The sequence below is a fragment of the Miniopterus schreibersii genome (genome assembly GCF_964146895.1).
Source record: "Miniopterus schreibersii genome assembly, chromosome: 15".
NCBI lineage: Eukaryota > Metazoa > Chordata > Mammalia > Chiroptera > Miniopteridae > Miniopterus > Miniopterus schreibersii.
The window spans coordinates 14,110,998-14,130,757 of record NC_138115.1 but is presented as its reverse complement, the minus strand read 5'-3'; the positions used below and the strand labels follow the sequence as shown (position 1 = coordinate 14,130,757).

At 44.8% G+C, this 19,760-nt stretch overlaps 1 protein-coding gene across 3 annotated transcripts in view; it reads right to left on the bottom strand.

The window, feature by feature from the left end:
• ARHGEF3 (Rho guanine nucleotide exchange factor 3) overlaps positions 1-19,760 on the bottom strand; it is a 273,431-nt gene that overhangs the window by 144,981 nt on the left and 108,690 nt on the right. Inside the window, exon 1 of one of the 3 annotated variants that reach the window (XM_081160292.1) lies at positions 5,702-5,808. The exons of the other annotated variants lie outside the window; for them this stretch is intronic. Coding sequence (XP_081016418.1) covers positions 5,702-5,752 — 51 coding nt within the window. The 5' untranslated portion in view covers positions 5,753-5,808. Of the gene's footprint in view, positions 1-5,701; positions 5,809-19,760 lie in introns of those variants that run through there. 3 annotated transcript variants of the gene reach the window in all.

Genomic DNA, 19,760 nt, shown 5'->3' with positions numbered 1-19,760 from the left:
GGAACTGCTGGGCCCAAGGGAGTGCATATTTGTAATTTTGATAAACGTTACCAAACTGTCCTTCATAAAGGCCATTCTAATTTATGCTCCTACTGGCCATGCATGAAAGGTCCTGTTACCCTTGCCAAACAGTGTTAGACAACTTTTTAATCTCTGCCAATGTGGTAAATAAAAAATAATACCTTGGTCTCCTGGCCGGCGTGGCTCAGTAGTTGAGCATCAACCTAGGATCCAAGAGATTGAGGTTCAATTCCCCAGCAGGACACATGCCCGGGTTGTGGGATCGATCCCCAGTAGGGGGTGTGCAGGAGGCAGCCGATCAATAACTCTCTCATCATTGATATTTCTCTCTCTCTCTCCCTCTCCCTTCCTCTCTCTGAAATCAATAAAAACCTATTTTAAAAAAATAATAATACCTTGCTCAAGTTTAAATCAGTATTTTGCTAATACATCAAATCTCTTGCTGCACTGTCCAATATGACAGATACGAGGTACATGTGGCTGCTTAGATTTAAATGACCTCCACAGGAGACAGCACAGATATAAAATATTACCATCATTATAGAAAATTCTGTTGGATGGCACTGCTCTAGACCTGCACTATCCAGGGGCTACTATGAGCCAGGTGTGGGTGCCGAGTACTTGAAATGGGGCAAGTGAACTCAGAGGTACTCTTAGTATATAACACACACTGGATTTTAAAGACTTAGTATGAAAAAATAAAGTAAAACATCTCCTTGATAACTTTTACATTGATTACATGCTGAAATGTTAATATTTGGATAGATTGTGTTAAATAAATCATTAAAATTAACTTCATCTATTTCTTTTCACCTCTTTTAATGTGGCTACTAGGAAAGTTAAAATTACATCTATGGCACGCATTCTGTTTCTATGGGACAACACTGCTTCAGAGGGCACAGTGTTCTGTTGTTGAGACCCGGATTTAGCATTTTTCTTTTTACACATAAATAAGTGTAGCTTACTATTGCTATAAAGGAAAACAGATGCACTGGCCTCTCTTTTTCTTCCTTGCCCTTCCCTGCACCGTGCAGACAGGGTGGGCAACGAAAGGAGAAAGGCGGCAATGATCCTGATGATGAAATATCAGCCCTGAAAGCACGCAGTACACTTCCCACCTGGGCAGCCTGGGCAGGAACCAGGGGCACTGCTGACCCGGAGCAGGGACTGATTTCCTGGCGGCTGTTAAAACAATGCACAACAGAACAAAGTGCCTTCAAAACTAAGAATAGAAGAATGGCTCCAAATAAGATTTCCAGGACGGTGCAGGAACAAATCCCTCCCCTGCTCCAGCCCTATGCCGCCTTCCACCCTTGGCTTGACCTGACCCCTTGGCTTGACAAATGTCCCTCCCTGCCCCAGTCACAACCATCCTACATTCTCGGCAGTCTGTACACACAGATCTGGGTGAGCACTAACGGACAGAGTGGGAAGGGGAGACCTAGAGGAAGAGATAACACGGGCTCTGCCCTAAAGGACCCACACCACAATGGTTCTACAGTGAGACGCGGCATATATGTCATCCAAGTCTTTGGCTCTGGCTGTGAAGATCAAGAAAACTCAGTTTTGCAACGTGAGCCATGAAACTGATAAGTCAGAATGGACAGTTTTTTAACCAGGTACTGAGGGAATGAAACCTAATTGTATCTGAGGATAAGTCATCCGCTTGGAGGAAAACATTAATTTTATTATTATTATTATTATTATTATTATTATTATTATTATTAGCAGCTGTGTACCTTTGGGCAAGTGAACTAACCTCCGGAGGTCTCAGTTTTATCATCTATAAAATAAAGGGGTAGAAGTATATGAGCTTTCCTGTCTCATCCAGCCCGAAGGTTCTGTGCCACTGCACACATGCAAACAAGATCCCACCGCCACCTTCATCCCCATTCTCACTCATCTAAAGAACACTCATTATGCCCGGCCGACGTGGCTCAGTGGTTGAGCGCCGACCTAGGATCCAGGAGATGGAGGTTCAATTCCCAGTCAGGGCACATGCCAGGGTTGCGGGCTCGATCCCCAGTAGGGGGCGCGCAGGAGGCAGCCGATCAATGACTCTCATTATTGACGTTTCTCTCTCTCGCGCGCGCGCTCCCTTCCTCTCTCTGAAATCAATAAAGACATATTAAAAAATAATAATAAAAAAATAAATAATAAAATAAAAACCACTCATTTTGCAACTCATATGAGTCAGACGCTGAGCCTGATGCTGGCATATAAATACAGAAAAGCATCTCTTCCACTGACGAAGTTTTTAAGAGAGGAAACGAAAGAGAAGAGGGAGGCGGTGGAGTAAATGACTAGAGCAGAGCTCTTCACCTGGGGCCACAGGCCTGCACAGAAGAGAACGGTCCAAAATGCATGTGACGCAAGAAAGCAGAGGGCTAGTGATTTAGAGAAACTATGACAGGCCCGGGACCATGTTCAAGTCTCAGTACACGGTGGGTGCTTAAAGAGTTAGCACCAAAGGGAGTGCACAAGGCGTACATGGGAATGTACCCAGGGGAGTTCAGCATTGACCAAAGTTAACCTCAAAACCTAGAACTTGAACCCCAAACTCCTGACTCCTAGCCCAGTGCTCCATGAGGAGTACTTGGGCGAGAACACCTGGAGTTCATGGCAGGGGCTGGATGGGGTGTGCAAGAAACCCGGGAGAGAGGTGGTCAACGCCACAAGACAGATGTGGATGGGAAACGACAGGGACATAACCCTGCCAAACAGGCAGGTGCTCCAGGGACGAGAAGCTAGAATATGGACAAACATTCTGGGCTCACAGAGCAAAGGTTGGCATACGGGCTGCTTTCTGAGCTCTTCCCACGGGACCCACCCTCCCCAGTCAGCATTGGGAACTGGTTTCCCTAAATGACATCCACATAGTCTATATTTAGGTCCAAGAGTGACCCATTGTTTCTGTCCTGGTGGACAGCCGGGGCCAGCACCCTGACCTTGCCCTCTCCGAGTCATACCTCCGAGTGCTGCATCAACTGAGGCCTTTTGAGGATCTGGTTTGAATCAACTTCCCCTGCCAGGCTCCCACTTGGTGTTCTGGGAAAGCTGCGAAAACATGGCTGGAATCGGGCTTTAAAATGAAGTACTGACCTTCTGTGGAAGATGCTGCTTCCTTCCCTCCACAAAATCAAGTCGGGGCCATCTTTATCGCAGGATATAAGGTGTTTCCCAGCCCTGCTGTGGCTAAGCCTTTACACACTAAGGATTCATTTTTCTGGTAGCAACCAATGGGTGTTACGGTCAATAAGACCCGGGCATGGATCACATTTTTGCTGAGTGCCAACTCTGTGCTAGGCACTGTCAGGAGTCATTTCATTTATTTCTCATGATAATCCTAAAGACAGACACTACTTATTATTCCCATTTTCCAGAGGAGAAAACAGATTTGGAGAGGTTTGGTAACATGCATAGGATTGCATGACTAGTAAGAGGCAAAACTGGGACTCAAACCTACTTCTTTGTGGTTCTAAAACCCATGCCCTAACCATTACACTCTACCATTTCTCCAGATACAGAACCACCTTGGCCAAAACTCAGAGGATGAACGAATGACGTCTGTAAAGGGCTCCTCTCCTCTCCTCCTTACCCTCCACATCTAATTACCAAGTGCCCCTCCCACCTCCAGTCCAATTCCTCCAGATCCTTTCTCTGGAGACTCTCAGAGCCAAGAAATAAAAATTCATTTAACAAGATTTTCAAGAGCAGAATAAAGGTCAGTAGCCAGCCAGACAATTACATTTTGAGTTCCAGATGATATTCTTGGGAAATGTGTACTTAAAAGCAATCATTAAATCATTTGACTTTGAAATAGGGAAGATACAAGAACTATGTTTTGCTTTTCGGACAAGATATCTGCATACCTGATATTCATATCAGAGCTAAAATGAGTTTAGAGACTTGTCTGTTTGATCGGTGGAGAAACTGAGTCCAGAGAAGGCAGTGACCTGTCATAGATGCCTCCTAGTTCGGAGTTAATTGGACTATGGCAAACATCCACCAAAACAGGCTGATCTGCCAAAGGGTTGGAAAGCAAAGTGTCGCCAAAGATGCCGCATGTGACAGATGTGGGAAGGGTCCCATCATTAAAATCATCATGTTAATGCTCAATGGCTAAGAATGAAATTTCTGGATACTTTCTGCCTGAATTTGAAGTCTGATACCCTACTAACCAACTAGGTAACCTAGGGCAAATTAAATTATCTTCTCTAAGCCTCAGTTTTACCATCTGCAAAATGGTGATGATACTAATAGCCAACCCCCACAGCGATGTAAGAATTTCATAAGCTAATGTGAATAAAGTGCTCAGTAACACGAAAAGTATCTAATAAATGTTAGCTATTATTGTACTATTTCCTATTAATGTTCCATTAACTATCACTGAAATGTGGTAAATCATTTTAAATTTGTCAATTTCCATATCTCAAAGGCTCAAGAGCTATTTTTTTTATTAAATCCTCACCTGAGGACATTTTCTCCAACCATTTCTAGAGACAGTGGAAGGGAGGGAGGGGGAGGGGAAGAAGAGAGAGAGAGGGAGGGAGGGAGGGGGAGAGAGAGAGAGAAATCAATGTGAGAGACACATTGACTGGTTGTCTCTTGCATGCACCCCATCCAACCAGGGCGGGGAACCTGCAACAGAGGTACGTGCCCTTGACCAGGAATCAAACCCAAGACCCTTCAGTCCACGGGCCGATGCTGTAACCACTGAGCCAAACCGGCCTAGGGCTCAAAAGTTATTCTTTATCAGGTGAGCAAATAGCTAGGTGAGTGAAATGGGAAAGGAGAAAGGTAATGAAACCACCCAAATCACATGAAAAGATAAAAAATGTACACGTATAATGGTCATACACAAAAGAGTTGGAATTAGCACTATAACTCTGAAACACATTCCTGGTGAGAGGAATAGAAAAAGCAATGGTCATTTCCCTCAGAAAATAGTTTTGGGTGATCCGAAGCTAACACCTACCCACAAACAAACAAATAAAAGGGACACAGAGAATAAGCTCCAGGGCTCCCAATTAACCCATAGCAATCGAACCCTTTCAGCCTCTCCTTCTGAAATAACCCAAGCCAGGCACCAACACTCTTAATGAGAACACCAGCAAGTCTGAGTCTCCCCTGATATTATCTGACTTCATCTGCCCAATGATGATTACATTCAAAGCACCAGGTTTACTTTAAGGAAACCTACAAGAGTTGCTCCAAGTAGAATGAACTTCCAAAACTGAGTTCAGCCATCTGCCAATCCAAAGAAGAGATCTTGGGAACCTGTTTTGTGATCAAAAGAAAACAAAACAGGTCTCTCATATAAATTAATATACTAGCATCATGGAGCAGAGTGAAAGACCCACCTCCTCTCGCTCTCCTCCAATCACAGATGCTAAAGGACGCCCTGCCAGCTCGGCACTCCGCTTAACTCACCATCTCCACCGAGCACAACCAGTTGTGGGCTTAAACACAACCACACACACTTTTCTGATTCATACTAAAGTGAGGCAGAAGTCTGCCTCCATCAGCCCAGGGGTTCTGAACAGCAGCTTCCTGCACATTTTCTTGGGAGAGAAAAAGACAGCTGCCCTCTCCCACACCTCAGCTCCTGGCACCACTCGGCCAGGCTTAGGTGGCAGCTGGGAGCTGGGCCAGCCCCGGTCGGCTGCAGGGAGCTTACCTGAGCACGGACAAAGAAGCAACACCACACCATGGGGCGCTCCGACCGCATCCACCCGGGAGTCCCCCGCCCCTAACTGTGGCGGAGCCCTGCGGACGGGATACTCTGAGCAGAGTAGAGCATGGTTTCCCTGAAGGAACTCCTCCCCCCCCCTTGGGCTGCATGACAGGAAGTGACAGGGGCCATCAGTTACAAGTGTCAGGAGCTGAGAACCATACCAGCCAAGAACTCTGGCTGTTTCTTCGCCCCCTGCTGCTGCTGCAGCCTTTTTAGAGTACCCTAGCTTTTGGCACTCAAAGGCACACCAGAAATTCGGTTTCTGGCTGACAATCCCCAGCCTGTAAGAAATAAACAATGTTCACTGGGCCCCCACCTAAAGCCATGCTTGGGCATTTTGGCAGCTCTGAAGGGGACATCCTGCCTCAAATCTGGAGCTCTACAGACCAAACATGGGGGTGAACTGAAGAAAGAAGGAACACTGGGAGGAGAGTTTGGGGTATTCAAAGAGGAATCAATAGCCCACTTGAACTTCACCCAAGAGTCAGAGGCCCTGCCCGGATACAGAGCCCACACTGAGTCCCAATTTCATAGCAGCTCAATAAATGAGGGTAGTAGTAAGCACCACACCCATCCGTTGCTTTCTTTTTTTTTTTTTTTTTTAGGCAAATCTTCTCTTCAGAGCCCCTTCAAAAGAGCTGCTGCTGGAAACATCTCTTTCAGCTTTCAAAGTGGATAACAAGAGGCCTTGCTGCTCTTCTTGTTCTTATGGAAATAACTCATGGCTGACATTTCTTATTTTATGAACTGGGGATCTCACCAGACTGAACACCTTGCCGCAGTTCCCTGCCTTTTATGAAACCCAGACTCTCTGGGTAAGAAAGATGGTTTCACAATGAACTACAAGGTTTCAGATAAAAACTATGCCCTGTTCAACCCCTCCCCACAAACAAATCAACACCGTCACCCTGCACAGTGGGGGTGAGCCTCAAACCCAAGGAGACATAGCTCCAGTGTGGCTTTCAATTATTTATTTTTATTTTTCAGTTCCCTAATGAGGTAGTATTTGAATTGCAAAAGTCTTTCCTTTTTTTTTTTCCAAAGATTTTTTATTGATTTTTAGAGAGAGACAAAGGGAGAGGGAGAGAGAAAGAGAAACATCAAAATGAGAGTAAAACATGGAGCCCACGCAACCCAAGAATGTGCCCTGACCAGGAATCCAACCAGCCACCCTTCGGTGCATGGGACAATGCCCAACCAGCTGAGCCACACTGGCCAGGGCGCAAAAATCTTTCTAATTGCAACGTTAGGCTGCAAAGATTTAGCCCAGGGTTTTCCAAGGCATTCTTATAAGTGCACAGACTTTTTAAGAGTTTTTGCCTACCTCAGCCCTGAGTAAAGTGGGGAGCCCAGCAAAGAGAAAGGGCTCATTTCAACAAGATTCAGTCAAAGACTCAACCTCAGGGCTCACGAGAAAGCAGCGCTCCCCACTCTCTCAGGCCAGTGGTGGGGCCCCTAACACGGGGTCTCGGAAGCAAACCTTCTGCCCCGTCCACGACAGATGCACCAGGCTCCGGTAGTAACAGAACTGCTGATGACCAAGAATCAAATAAATGCTGCCAGGAACTTGCAAAAAGTGTTGAGGGGGCCAAGAAAGAGCTGAGCCCGGCAAATGCGTTTTTTATGGGGAGAAGGTCTGGGAAGCTTTTCAGAGCAACAGACAGCTGGGCAGAATTCTGAGGGTGTTCTAGGCAGAAGAACTGACAGGAACACAGCAGCGAGGTGTAGAACCACAGGGCGCTTTGGAAGAAAAGCAAATGCTTTGAAAGCACTGCTCTGACCACTTGGGTTTTGCTTCAAGGAGCATGGGGGCGGGGTGGGAGGGCATCTGTTTAGAGAAAGAAGGAAGTGAAATCACTGTGAAAAGTTTCAGGCCTTTCAGGCAAGCATCTGGGTCACCTCAAGACCCATATGTGGTCCCTACCAGGTCTGGCACCCAGGAAATACTCAGTAACATGTGCAAATCAAGCAGCAGTGTCCACGAAAGGTGGGTTTCAGCTTGTCCTTGGATTCCTCTATTTCCTCTGATTCCCTGCATAGCTTGGTGGAGGAGGGGGCAGAGTAGGGGAGGCATTCCTAAGAAGGCCTCTTGCTCTAGCCTCCTGCACAGAAAAGTCCTGAATTTGTACAGGTCTGTAAACAACCTGAGATCAGCCAGCTTCGGTGGCAGCTCAGCTCATGATGAATGTCAATCCCGAGGACCCCTGGAGGTTCCCATAAGCCCAGCCACTCCTCTCCTGGAGGATTTTAGAACAAGCCACTTTGCAGAGCCCCAGCAACCAAAGCCAGGGTCACCTCAGTGAGGATGCAAATGCAATCTGAGATAACCACGGCACCCCAGAGGTTCTTTCTTTTCAGGGGGTGGGGGGTGGCACATTCACATGAACTAATCCTAGAATGATTAAACCTAACTTCCTGCTGCTGACTGTGAACGAGAATGGAGAACCGAAACCCGTGGGCTGCAGCACTTCGTGGAAGAGGTGAAACTTGAGTGGGCTCTGGGGCAGGTAGCAGGGGAGGGGAGGAAGGAAGGGAGAGCAGCAGACGCCCTGGCAGGGCAGCGGGGCAGCCTGCAAACAGGAAGGGACAGGGCACGGCCGCTTCCTCTGATGCTCCCGCTTCGACCAGAGGCCGCGACTCCAGGCATGAAATCCCGTGCAGGCAGAAAGCACCCAGGAGGAGCGTGTCAAGAAGAGGCTCCTGCCCTGCAGGATCCAAGGCCACTGAGCTTCATAATGGGTGCTCATAAACGGACAGTAATGCGGGTTTCTGTGTGGCATCTAGGACACCACCAAACAGCCAAACCTGTTTTTCTATTGATTTCTAAATTTTAAAAGTAACATAGTATCACTATAATACATTCAAAGCACACAGAAGTTATATAAAGCAAAAAGTGAGTCTTCTCAAAGAAGACTTCCCGCTTTTTTCCTACTCCAATCCCACTTGCCAAAGCGGAATTGAACACCCCATGTCAAAACTAGATGTAGATAAGGGGTCACACACCCAAATGTTTTCAGGGCGGGGGTGGGGGGTAAGACACCTGAAAGGAAAGGCTGAGTGGGCACTGGGGCACTACTGACAGTGTTTGCCTTAGGTCAGTGCCAGCTTACTGGGGTCCTAAGGGACTATTGGCCCAGGGTGACCAGACAGTAACAGTTTTTCAAGAGAAGCTGGAAATTCCAAGTTTTATATAAAATTTCCCAATTTTTAAATGCTGGCAACTAATTCCTCATTTTTTTGTTTATTTTGTTAATCTTCACCCAAAGATATTTTTCCCATTGCTTTTCAGAGAAAGTAGGGGGGGGGGAGAGAGAGAGAGAGAGAGAGGGAGAGACAGACCAGGGATGGGAGTGAACCCACAACTGAGGTACATGCCCTTGACTGGGAATCGAACCTGCGACCCTTTGGTGCGTAGGCCGACGCTCTAACCACTGAGAAACACTGTCAGGGCTAATTCCTCAATTTTTTAAATACTGTACAGGCCACACAAAACACAGTTGCTGGCTAGATTGGACCCGAGGGCCATCAGTTTGCAACCTCTGGTGGCAATCCTTCTAGACACTGCCTTCTAAACACACATAAGTTGCTGGGTATAATATTTTGTTTTGTTTTATTTTTCAAAAGTGGAATGAGAACATTATTCTACCACTTCCTCTTTTTCAGATAACATCCAGGGCATTTCCCACATCATATACATTTTAAACCCCTTCTGCAGAGCCCCTCTGGTATAGAAGTACCTTGCTTAAGTCATTAGTCCCTGCCCCGTGCGCTCTCAGCAAGTGTGAAAAATACACTTGAAACGTCGCCTCTCTTTGCTCAATGCTGAGAACATAACTCAGGATGAAAGTGCACCTGTGTGCAGATGTGAAAACATTCTAAAGCCACAATCACTGAAACCATAAACGGTGACTGCAGATCTTTGATGTTTTAATGAGAACTTACCATGAATTTTTTCATTTAATCTTCACAACTGTCCTGAGGTAGGTCATACTATCATCTCTTTTGTACAGATTTTTTAAAATGGAGACTCACACAGGTGGTGTGAGCTGACCCAACAGAGTCTGGACGTAGTGGGGTCAGGAGTTGAGCCTGGGTGGGCTGACTTCAGAGCTCCTGCTACAGGTGTACAGCCCCCCCAGAAGAGACAGCCAGAACCCTGCCCCAGGATATTCCACAATTTGCCGTAAGGCACATGTTGGACTGCAAACCACTGGTGGAGGGAAGGATCACTAACAAATGAGACAATTCATTTCTTGAAGGGGAAAAACCCTCTTTTTAGGCCCTGCTTCACACTCATCCAAAAAATAATTCTACATGGATTAGCATGAAATATTGAAAAGAAATATATGAAACTATGAAATTCTGGAGGTATAGGTTCTCAGAGTATACTATTTTTCTTTAAGTGTGTGGAGTTGAATCATCATATATTTATACACAGGAAACTGCCCGTAAGGCACCTATAATGCGAAAACTGGCCCCTGCTCTCCCACACCTGCTTAAATAGCCATACTGGTGACAACCTCTTATTGGACTCTAAAAGGTCTGGAACCAAAATGGGGACCTAGCTAAGACCACCATGTGCTTCTCGAGTCACCAGAACTCAAAGTGATGTATTTCCTGTGTTGTTATTCTATACACCTAAGAACATTTTCTGTTGAGAAGTTTCTAGCAATTTTCTCACCAAAAATGTTATAAGAAACATACTCATCAGGGTTGTGATAAATTCATTTACATAAAACAAAATGGTGAGATGTCAGTAGAATTACTTCTTCATTAAAAGTTGGTGACCAGGCTGTGGCAGGGTAGCTCAGTTGGTTAGAGTGTCATCCTGATATGCCAAGTCTGCAGGTTTGATTTCCAGTCAGGGTACATACAAGAATCAACCAATGGCCCGGCTGGCATGGCTCAGCGGTTGAGCATCAACCTATGAACCAGGAGGCCACCCTTCGATTCCCGGTCAGGGCACACGCTGGGGCTGCGGGCTTGATCCCCAGTAGGGGGCGTGCAGGAGGCAGCTGATCAGTGACTCATTATTGATGTTTCTCTCTCTCTCCCTCTCCCTTCCTCTCTCTGAAATCAATAAGGACATATTGTTTTTAAAAAGTATCAACCAATGAATACATATATAAGTGGGACAACAAATCTCTCTCTCTCTTTCCCTCTCTCTCAAAAAATCAATTAAAAAAAACACTTCTAAAAAAAGTTGGTGACCAAAGACTTGAATGTAAAACCTGAAACTAAAAAACTAGAAGAAAACATAGGCGGTAAGCTCCTAATACAGGTCTTGGAGACTATTTTTTAAATCTGACGCCAAAAGCAACAGAAGCAAAAATAAAGAAGTGGGATGACAGCAAACGAAAAAGCTTCTGTACAGCAAAGAAAACCATCAATTAAATGAAAAGAAAACCTACTGAATGGGAGAAAATAGTTTGAAATCATATATCTGATAAGGAGTTAATATCCAAAATATATAAAAACTCATATAACTCAATAGCAAAAAACCACAAACAATCCGATTAAAATAGGGGCAGAGGATCTAAACAGACATCTTACCAAAGAAGACATACAGATGGCCAACAGGTACATGAAAAGATGCCCAACATCACTAGTTATCAGAGAAATGCAAATGAAAATCACAGAGATATCACCTCACACCTGTTAGAATGGCTTTCCTCAAAGAGACAAGACGTAACAACTGCTGGCGAGAATATGGAAAAAAGAGCAACCTTGTGCACTGTTGGGAGGGATGCAAATTGGAAAACAGGACGATGGAAAACAGTATGGAGATACCTTAAAAAATTAAAAACAAAACTACCATATAATCCAGCAATTTCACTTGTCGGTATTTATCCAAAAATGAAATCACTAATTCAAAAAGATACCTGCACTCCCAAGTTCACTGCAGTTATTATTTACAATAGCCAAGATATGGAAACAACCTAAGTGTCCATCAATGGATGAATGGATAAAGAAATTACATTTGCAACAACATGGATGGACCTGGGGGACATTATGTTAAATGAAATGTCGGATAGAGAACAACAAATACCATATGTCTCACCTATATGTAGACTCTAAAAAAACAAAAAATCCCAACTCACAGACACAGAGAATTGATTGGTGGTTTTTAGAGGTGGGGGTGGGGGAGAGAAATGGGTGAACTGAGGTTTCATTTTAGTTTAAAATGAGCTGAATTTTTGAAAAACAGTTTAGTGACTAAAAGTGATTCTTTACATTTGAATTTTATTCTGGTTCTTCAATATCTTTCCTATTTGTACTTAAGATGCCACAGATTTCACAAAAGCTCAGAGCTGGCTGGGAATTTCAGAGCCCTTGACCTCATTCCTTTTGGTGCTTTGCATTTTAAAATAATTCCACAAACTGAGCTGAACAATAGGTGGTAAAACAATCTCATTAAAATGGGATTGTAGCAGCGACCAAATTAAAATAGTATATTGCGTATCGACTTAACCAAGGTTTCGACATCAGAAAAGCCTTATTTCATACGTCTCAGGTTTCTGAGGCCCTTGTCAAGTTCAGGTAAGACTAAGAAGAAACAAAAACGTATGCTGTGATGGAGAAGAGAGATACGGTAGTGGTCTGGGGTTGCCAGGTTGGCGGGAAGGAATATCACATGGCAAGTCAGTGAGAAATATAAAGAATTTCAAAGTACTTAGAGCCTGGGAGTTTACTTGCGGTCACACGTATTGAATGTATTTATATCTAGTCCTCAGTGCTAGAAGTGTGGTTAATCCAAGAAAAACCTGAGCACCTCCTCCGCCCCCCTCACTATGGCCTGAAGACAGTTGGGTGGGGGTGTCCAAGCCAGGGTGGGCTGGACGCAAGGTGGTTTAACTCAGGAGACTCTGACCATTTGAAAAGGTTGATGCTTTTCTAGAGCCCCTCTTATTACCCCAGCTCAGCGAGATTACCAGATGACGAGAAGAATGTGGGAGCAGACCTGGCTGTCCAAGGTCAAGAATGAATAAATAGAAAAGTCTTCATCTGTGGTTTCAACAGAACTAAAAATAAATGAGGCTTGAACTTGGACGTCTCAACAGATTGCTAATCATGGCTTATCTTGCTGGTATTGTCACGAGCCATAGTTTGAGCACTGTATTTTCTCTCTCTAAACAAATCTGAATTTTTATAATCAACTTCTCTGCATTACTTTGGCAACTGGTAATACATAGACGGCTATGTTAAAAAGCAAAGGAAAACAAAGGAGAGCCGTGTTGTGATGGGAGCTGTCAAGCAGCCATCAACCGGCCTGGCCTCCTTCATGAACACAAGCCAGGGAAGCCCGAAGAGTATCCGCATGGAGCAGACTGGGCGCTTGCAAATAAGCTCACTTGGTTTATTCCTCAGAAACACGAACACCCTGGCTACAGCTTTTTCAAAGGACTGTCAAGTCCCCTTCATTACACTGTCAGTTAAAAGTGAAACTCCCGTGGGTTGCTGACCTCTGCCCAATTCTTAGGAAAAGGAAGGTTTAAAAACTGATAAGCTGATATCTATCAGCCAAAGAGCTTCCTTACTTGGAAATGAGACTCACCATTTAGCATTATGCTGTCAAAATGGATTAGAAATGGAAAATCTGAATATGAGGGGGCTGGGATTCCCAACACTTGAATACTCAGGAGGATTTTTAATAAGTAATTTGCTTCTATCACAAAGCAACTCTTGACTGACTGAGTTTCAGAGTTAAAAATATATAACAAAAGCAGAAATCATTTTTATTTAAAAGTTTCTCATCATTATTTTGACTCTAGATATCTCCTCAGGGATAATTTCTGGGAACAACTGGCCGACTGAAATAATCAACAATAGCTTAATATGGGAACCCTGTGATTTTGGGCTCTGGCATTACTACTCGAATGACCTGGTAAGTCACTTCTTAACTTCCTTGACACTCAGTTTCCTCATCTGTAACACAGAAATAATGATTCCATTATCCCTCCCAGGCTGTAGAGAGAACCACAGGAATCTAACCCATCTATGTGTTTAAAAGCAGAACAAAAGGTGATGGGGACCTTAGGGGGTCATTATACTATTCTTTCTATTTTTGTATAAGTTTAAATTTTTTCCATAATAAAACTTTTAAAAGACAAAAGCACAGTAATAATGTCGTTGCTCATTTTTTTTTCTCCAACCAGAAAAGGAAGTTTTTTGGTGTATTTATGAACATTAGTTCAAATTTTTCTCTTAGCAAGTTGAAAAGTTGGTACCAAATCCAGAATAGTTTGATTTTTACCCTGATTTGAATGAGAACTGTCAACTGGGCACCTAATAAGAAAAAGGCAATGGGAATTTGCAATTTTCCGTTTCCCCTCTTCATTCCAACAGTGGAGGAAAAATGGGAAGGAGTATAAAACTTAAGTCCTATTTATTCTTTAAATGTTATATAATGCTGACTTCGCTGAAGTCCTTGGGGCCATCTAGAAAGTTAAAGATTTTTATGAAAAGACCACAAGATAATACCAAGAAATTGAAAAGCAAGTGTACGACCATGACTCAGAATATTCTTCTGCCTACACAACAGTGAAAGTGGTTTTTTTGTTTGTTTTATTTTGTTAGGTGTGTGCCTATGTGCCCTTGAAGAACAAATACTGTAATGCTACTTTTTTCCCTTAAATTGGAATCAGAAAGGAATCACCAAAACACTGGAAACCTGCAAACCAAGCGGGGGATACTCGGAAAGGGCTCCCACTAGGGAAGCTCAGCGCCTCCTCCCAGTTAGGGCTCTGCCCTGGAGGTTGTCCCTTTAAGTCAGACTTCCTGGTAAGGCTCAGAGATTTGCGCATGCAGCTTCCTGGAGACGGTATAAGATAAACAATAAACTTTGCAGCAAACTCTTGGACAATAAGCCCCACGTGGCCATCACAAGAAGCAATTATAAGCCCTGACAATGGCTAGGGCATTTCCAACAGGAATGCAAATCTGTGATAAACACAGCAGGAACATGCTACCCCACACACCTGCACAAACTCAACTAACTTAAAAAATATATAGTTCCTAGCCTCTCATCAGATTGAGAAATAGTTGCTTCAAAATGTGGCACTGTTTTTTAAAATCACTGTCTAAGAGGAAAGCAGTCAGGTCTTTCTTAAAGTGCCACCACCTATTAGATGAACACTGCTAAGGCCAAGTGACTCCCAAGAGTCACTTACTCCATGTGTCTCTGTAAAGGACATTTATCACCCTCTGGTAAGTGACTCAGAATATTCTTCTGCCTACACAACAGTGAAAGTGTTTTTTTTGTTTGTTTTATTTTGTTAGGTGTGTGCCTGTGTGCCCATGAAAAATAAATACTGTAATGCTACTTTTTTCCTTAAAGTGGAATCAGAAAGGATTCCAATCCCTGCAGCTCAAACCCCTTCCTAGGTTTAGGGAAGCCCCAATTCATGAATCAAAACCCACATTCCACTAAAGGAGATGACATTCGTTTTCCCAGCTTCCCTTGCAGCTAAAGCATGAGAGCGTGAATGAGGCTCAGCCAATCAAAAACTCCCACTTCAGACCTGGCATCAGAAACTGGCAAGCAATCAGCAGGGACTCTATTCTGGGGAGGGTGGTGGCAGGTCACGGAGGAAGCAGTGAGGGCAGACTGAGTAGCCATGTTCCGTAACTAGCGTCAGTGGTGCCACCAACACCCACCCAGCCATGGCAACAATGGTGTCCTTATAGGAAATGTTTGGTAGTGTAATTTGGGGTTGTTCCTAGTTCCCTGATCCCTCCGAAATTCTTTGAGCTTTCTATATTCTTTAATAAATTCATTTTCTGCTTAAATCAATTAGAACTGGGTTTTATTGCTAGAGGTTAGTTCATGCACACAGAATACAGGATGGGCTGGAGCTGAAGTACTCCAGAAATCAATCTCACAGATGATTCTGAGCCTAAGAATTGAATGGCTTCTTTCACACTTCAAATTTACCCCAAACACTGTCCCCTGGCCTACAAGGCCCTGCATCAATGGGCCCATATCTCCTTGCTGGACCTCATCCCATTCTATTCTCCAACCCCCTCTCAAGCTCTGCTGTTTCTCATCAGACTCTTTCCTGCCTCAGGGCCTTTGCACTTCCTCTCCAGAAGACTCTTTCCTCCAGCTCTTCACATTGCAGCAGCATCCTTCTCATAGTTCAGTCTCCATTTACAGAAGGCCTTCAATGACCAGGCAGTCTAAGAGACCACACCACATACCCAAACACCCTCTGTCACAATACCCTGTTAATTTCCTTTCCAGCACATATCCTGTGATTAATTTATTTCATTATTAACAACAATAGCAACCATCACTGATTGCAGGCTTGCTATGTGTTAGACTCTAGGCTAAGCTCATTTAATTCTATTACCACCCTATGAGACAGGTACTTTTATTATCCCTAGTGAATAGATGAGAAAACAGGCAAAGGGGGGTGGGAGTCAAGGAAATGGTAGAAGGTGCCAAGTTTGGCAGTGATACAACAGGGATTTGAATCTAGGCCTGAGTGTGGGCTCATTACCACAGTGCCTATTCAGGCAGTGGTCTCACAGTGATGGCATAAGCATCACCCACTATGTAGGCTCTGGGACACAGGACAGGACAGGGTTTCACAGAGCCTGTAGCCTGGCGTTCCAGATCTCCCACCTGGTAGTCTATCTTCTATCCAAAGACCCTCCTCAAGGAAGAAATGCAGCCAGGCATTGTAAAGAGAGGGTAGGGGTCCTTCATTCAATAGAAGAGTGCCCAGTTTTGTGCCCCAATTACCTGGCATACAAAAATACCACAGAGGAGCTCACAGGCCAGAGAGGACACAGCCTACAAACAATGCTTTCTACTCAATCTGCCGACTCTCACAGCCTTGGGGGGTGTCGCAGTTGCCAGGCTGAAGGGACGGGGTGCCAGAGCAAAGGAGAAAAGTGGGGATCAACATGGCTCATTTGGGGAGGGAGGAGATGTTTAAGGGGTCTGTGGGAGGGACAGGGTGGGAAGGCCAGGAGATGAGAAGGTTGGAGCCAAGGGTAGAATTCCAACTCTACCCTGTAGAAAATGGGGAACCAGAGCAAGTTTTTTTGCAAGAACAGAGGCCATGGCTATGTCATATAGCTTGAGAGGTTTTGGTACCCTGTTTCCTATTTTAAATACATTAGCTAAAGCCAGGGATTATAACAACAATAACAAAAAATTCCATGTCTATGCTTCCCGACTCCCTCTCCTAGCTGACTGAGAAGTGAGATAAATTGGCCCTTCCAACAGGAGTTACGCACTGCCATTCCCTCCTGGAATGTGAGATTACACAGAGCTCACATCGGAAATTTATGGAGGAAATAAGGAATTCCCCTGCTGCCTGACTTTACAACTCCAGTCACCTCTGCCCAGATTCCCCCACTGTGATAAGAGGAACCTCACCTCTGGGTTGTGTCATCATTAAAATGAGAGGCTGATTTTTTTTTTTTTTTTAAAGAATTTTAAAGGCTGAGGCACAAAGGGCCTCCTGTGTTGAATGAGCATCTGGGGGCTGCAGGAGGGGTCCCCAGAAAGACTTTCTGGGGCTGGGTGAGAGCAGCACACAGTAACAAGCCCTGGGAGATGATATGCTAAGTTTGTAGCTGAAGAGGTCTGGGAGCACCGAGGTCAGCCAAGATGACAAGGGCATAGCATCTGGAAAGTAGGTGGGAAATCAATAAAGGCAGGTTAGCATAAGGGTTAGGTATGGGAATTCTGAGCCAAACCGCCTGGATTCAAATCCCAGTGCTATCGCTTACTGTGTGATCTCTGTCAATCTACTTAACCTCTCTGTGCCTTAGTCTCCTCATCTATTAAATGGGGATAATATAGTAAGAGCACCTGCCACACAAGGTCTTTGTGAGGATCAAATAAGTCACTTAGAACAATGCCTGGCACGTGATAAGTAACAATAGCAACTTCCTGGAGACTATATAAGATAAACAATGAACTCTGCAACAAAATCATGGACAGTAAGTTCCCATGTGGGACAACAAAAAGCAATTATCAGTGTTGACAATGGTTAGGACATTTCCAAGAGGAATGAAAATCCATGCAAATAGCTGTTATTGCTATCATTATCATATATAATAGTTATTATGATATATAACATAAACATTTTAAAATATTATATAACGTAACATTATATAATATGGTAATATAATAATAGTATAATGTTTTAACCCAATTAAAGAAAGACTTTGTCCGGAAAAATTAGGGGTTTGAGGAGAAATACCCAGAAGCGGGTGCCTGGGCAGTGTTTGCACAGTGACTTTTGACCACTTTCAGGTGACACTAATGTAAACTGTGAAGCCAGTTTGCTGGGCCAGAGTTTGGGCTCCACCACATAGGAGTTGCAATGAAGGCTTGGGAAGTCACTAAGCTCTTAAACCACCTTAATTTTCTTATTTCTGCAAAGGCAATAACAATAGTAGCTCTTCATAGTTTGTGCCAAGCACTGGCACTCAATTTTATATGCATTTTTCACATAGAATCTTCCCACAATCCTGTGAATCATATACAATTACAATGTTCATTTTACAAATGAGGAAACTTACAGCTCAGAGACATCAATCAAATTCGCAAAAGGGCACGCAGCTAGAGTGATACCCAGAAACTCTGACCGGAGCCAGCACTCTAAACCCGCGGTTCCGCGGACCCATGAAGCAGGGGAAGGATGCGCCACAGTCCCTCTGCGGGATGAAAGGGGTAACCAGCGAGTGCACAGGTAATCGCCCTTCAGGAGGGTGTGTGGCCCGGCCGGCGTGGCTCAGTGGTTGAGCGTCGACCTAGGATCCAGGAGACTGCAGTTCAATTCCCCGTCAGGGCACATGCCCAGGTTGCAGGCTTGATCCCCAGGCAGGGGGCATGCAGGAGGCAGCCGATCAATGACGATTCTCTCATCATGGATGTTTCTATTTCTCTCTCTCCCTCTCCCTTCCTCTCTCTGAAATCAATAAAGACATATTTTTTTAAAAAGACCAAAAAAAGGGTGTGTGTTTTCCTGTTGCAGATACCTGCCCATATGGTAAATGCCAGGCAGTGAAACTCCCCCTGTTGAGCACCTTCTAAGCACCAGGCACCATGCCATCACATCATTGCCATCTCATCACCATGACAACCTCCAAGACAAGGACTGGAGGACACTGAGGCTCAGAGAGGTTGAGTTCCTGGCCCACGGTCACAGAGCTTGTCAGCGACAGCACCCCACCACACTTCTGGGTCTGTCCTGGAGACAGGCTCTGAAAACACCCCTTAATGTCCCTCAAGCGCCCCTCTTCCCCTCATTACTCCCACTCCGAAAGCACAAAGCCACTTATTCTGCATCAGGATAATGACCATGGGGGCCGAGAAGGACTGGAGTGCAAACTATAATTATTGCAGACAACAATTTGCATTCCAAATCTGAAATGCACTCCGGGCCTCACTTGAGCCCTGTAATCAGCTTAGCCTCTGCCCAAGTCGCTCTTGAAATGAAGACATAGTCTTACTGAGCCACAGACAGCAGTGTTTGGAAAGCATGCCTCTGCCCCCAGCGAACTGCCACCTGAGGGAAAACGGTGCCGAGAGAGGGGCAGGGTTGAGCGGGATTTTAAACCCCAGAGAGGTCAAATTCCTCTGCTGCAGAACAAAGAAAAGAGCAGGCAGGACAGTGGCGGGCACAGCAGGATGGGTAAATAATTAAGGGCGGAAATGCTTTACATAGCACAGGGGCTCAGTGAGAAGTGCAAGAACACCCTTCCCTCTGTTATCCTGTTATCGAGACCTGCTGCCCTGCCTCTGAGTCACAGATCAGGCTGCGGGGGCCTCACTGCCCAGGACACCGCAAGAGCAGTGAAAGGCCTACTATGTGCACACCAGGAGAAAACAATACATTCTCTGAGTCAGAGAAAAGAGTTCTGGGAGGGCCTCCCCATGGACAGAGCTCTATGATTTGTGTGCTCCCAGGTGGGGATGGAGGGTGCAGAGTGGGCTGTGCGGGGGCGATACACCAGCATTTTCAACCCTGTCTGTGGC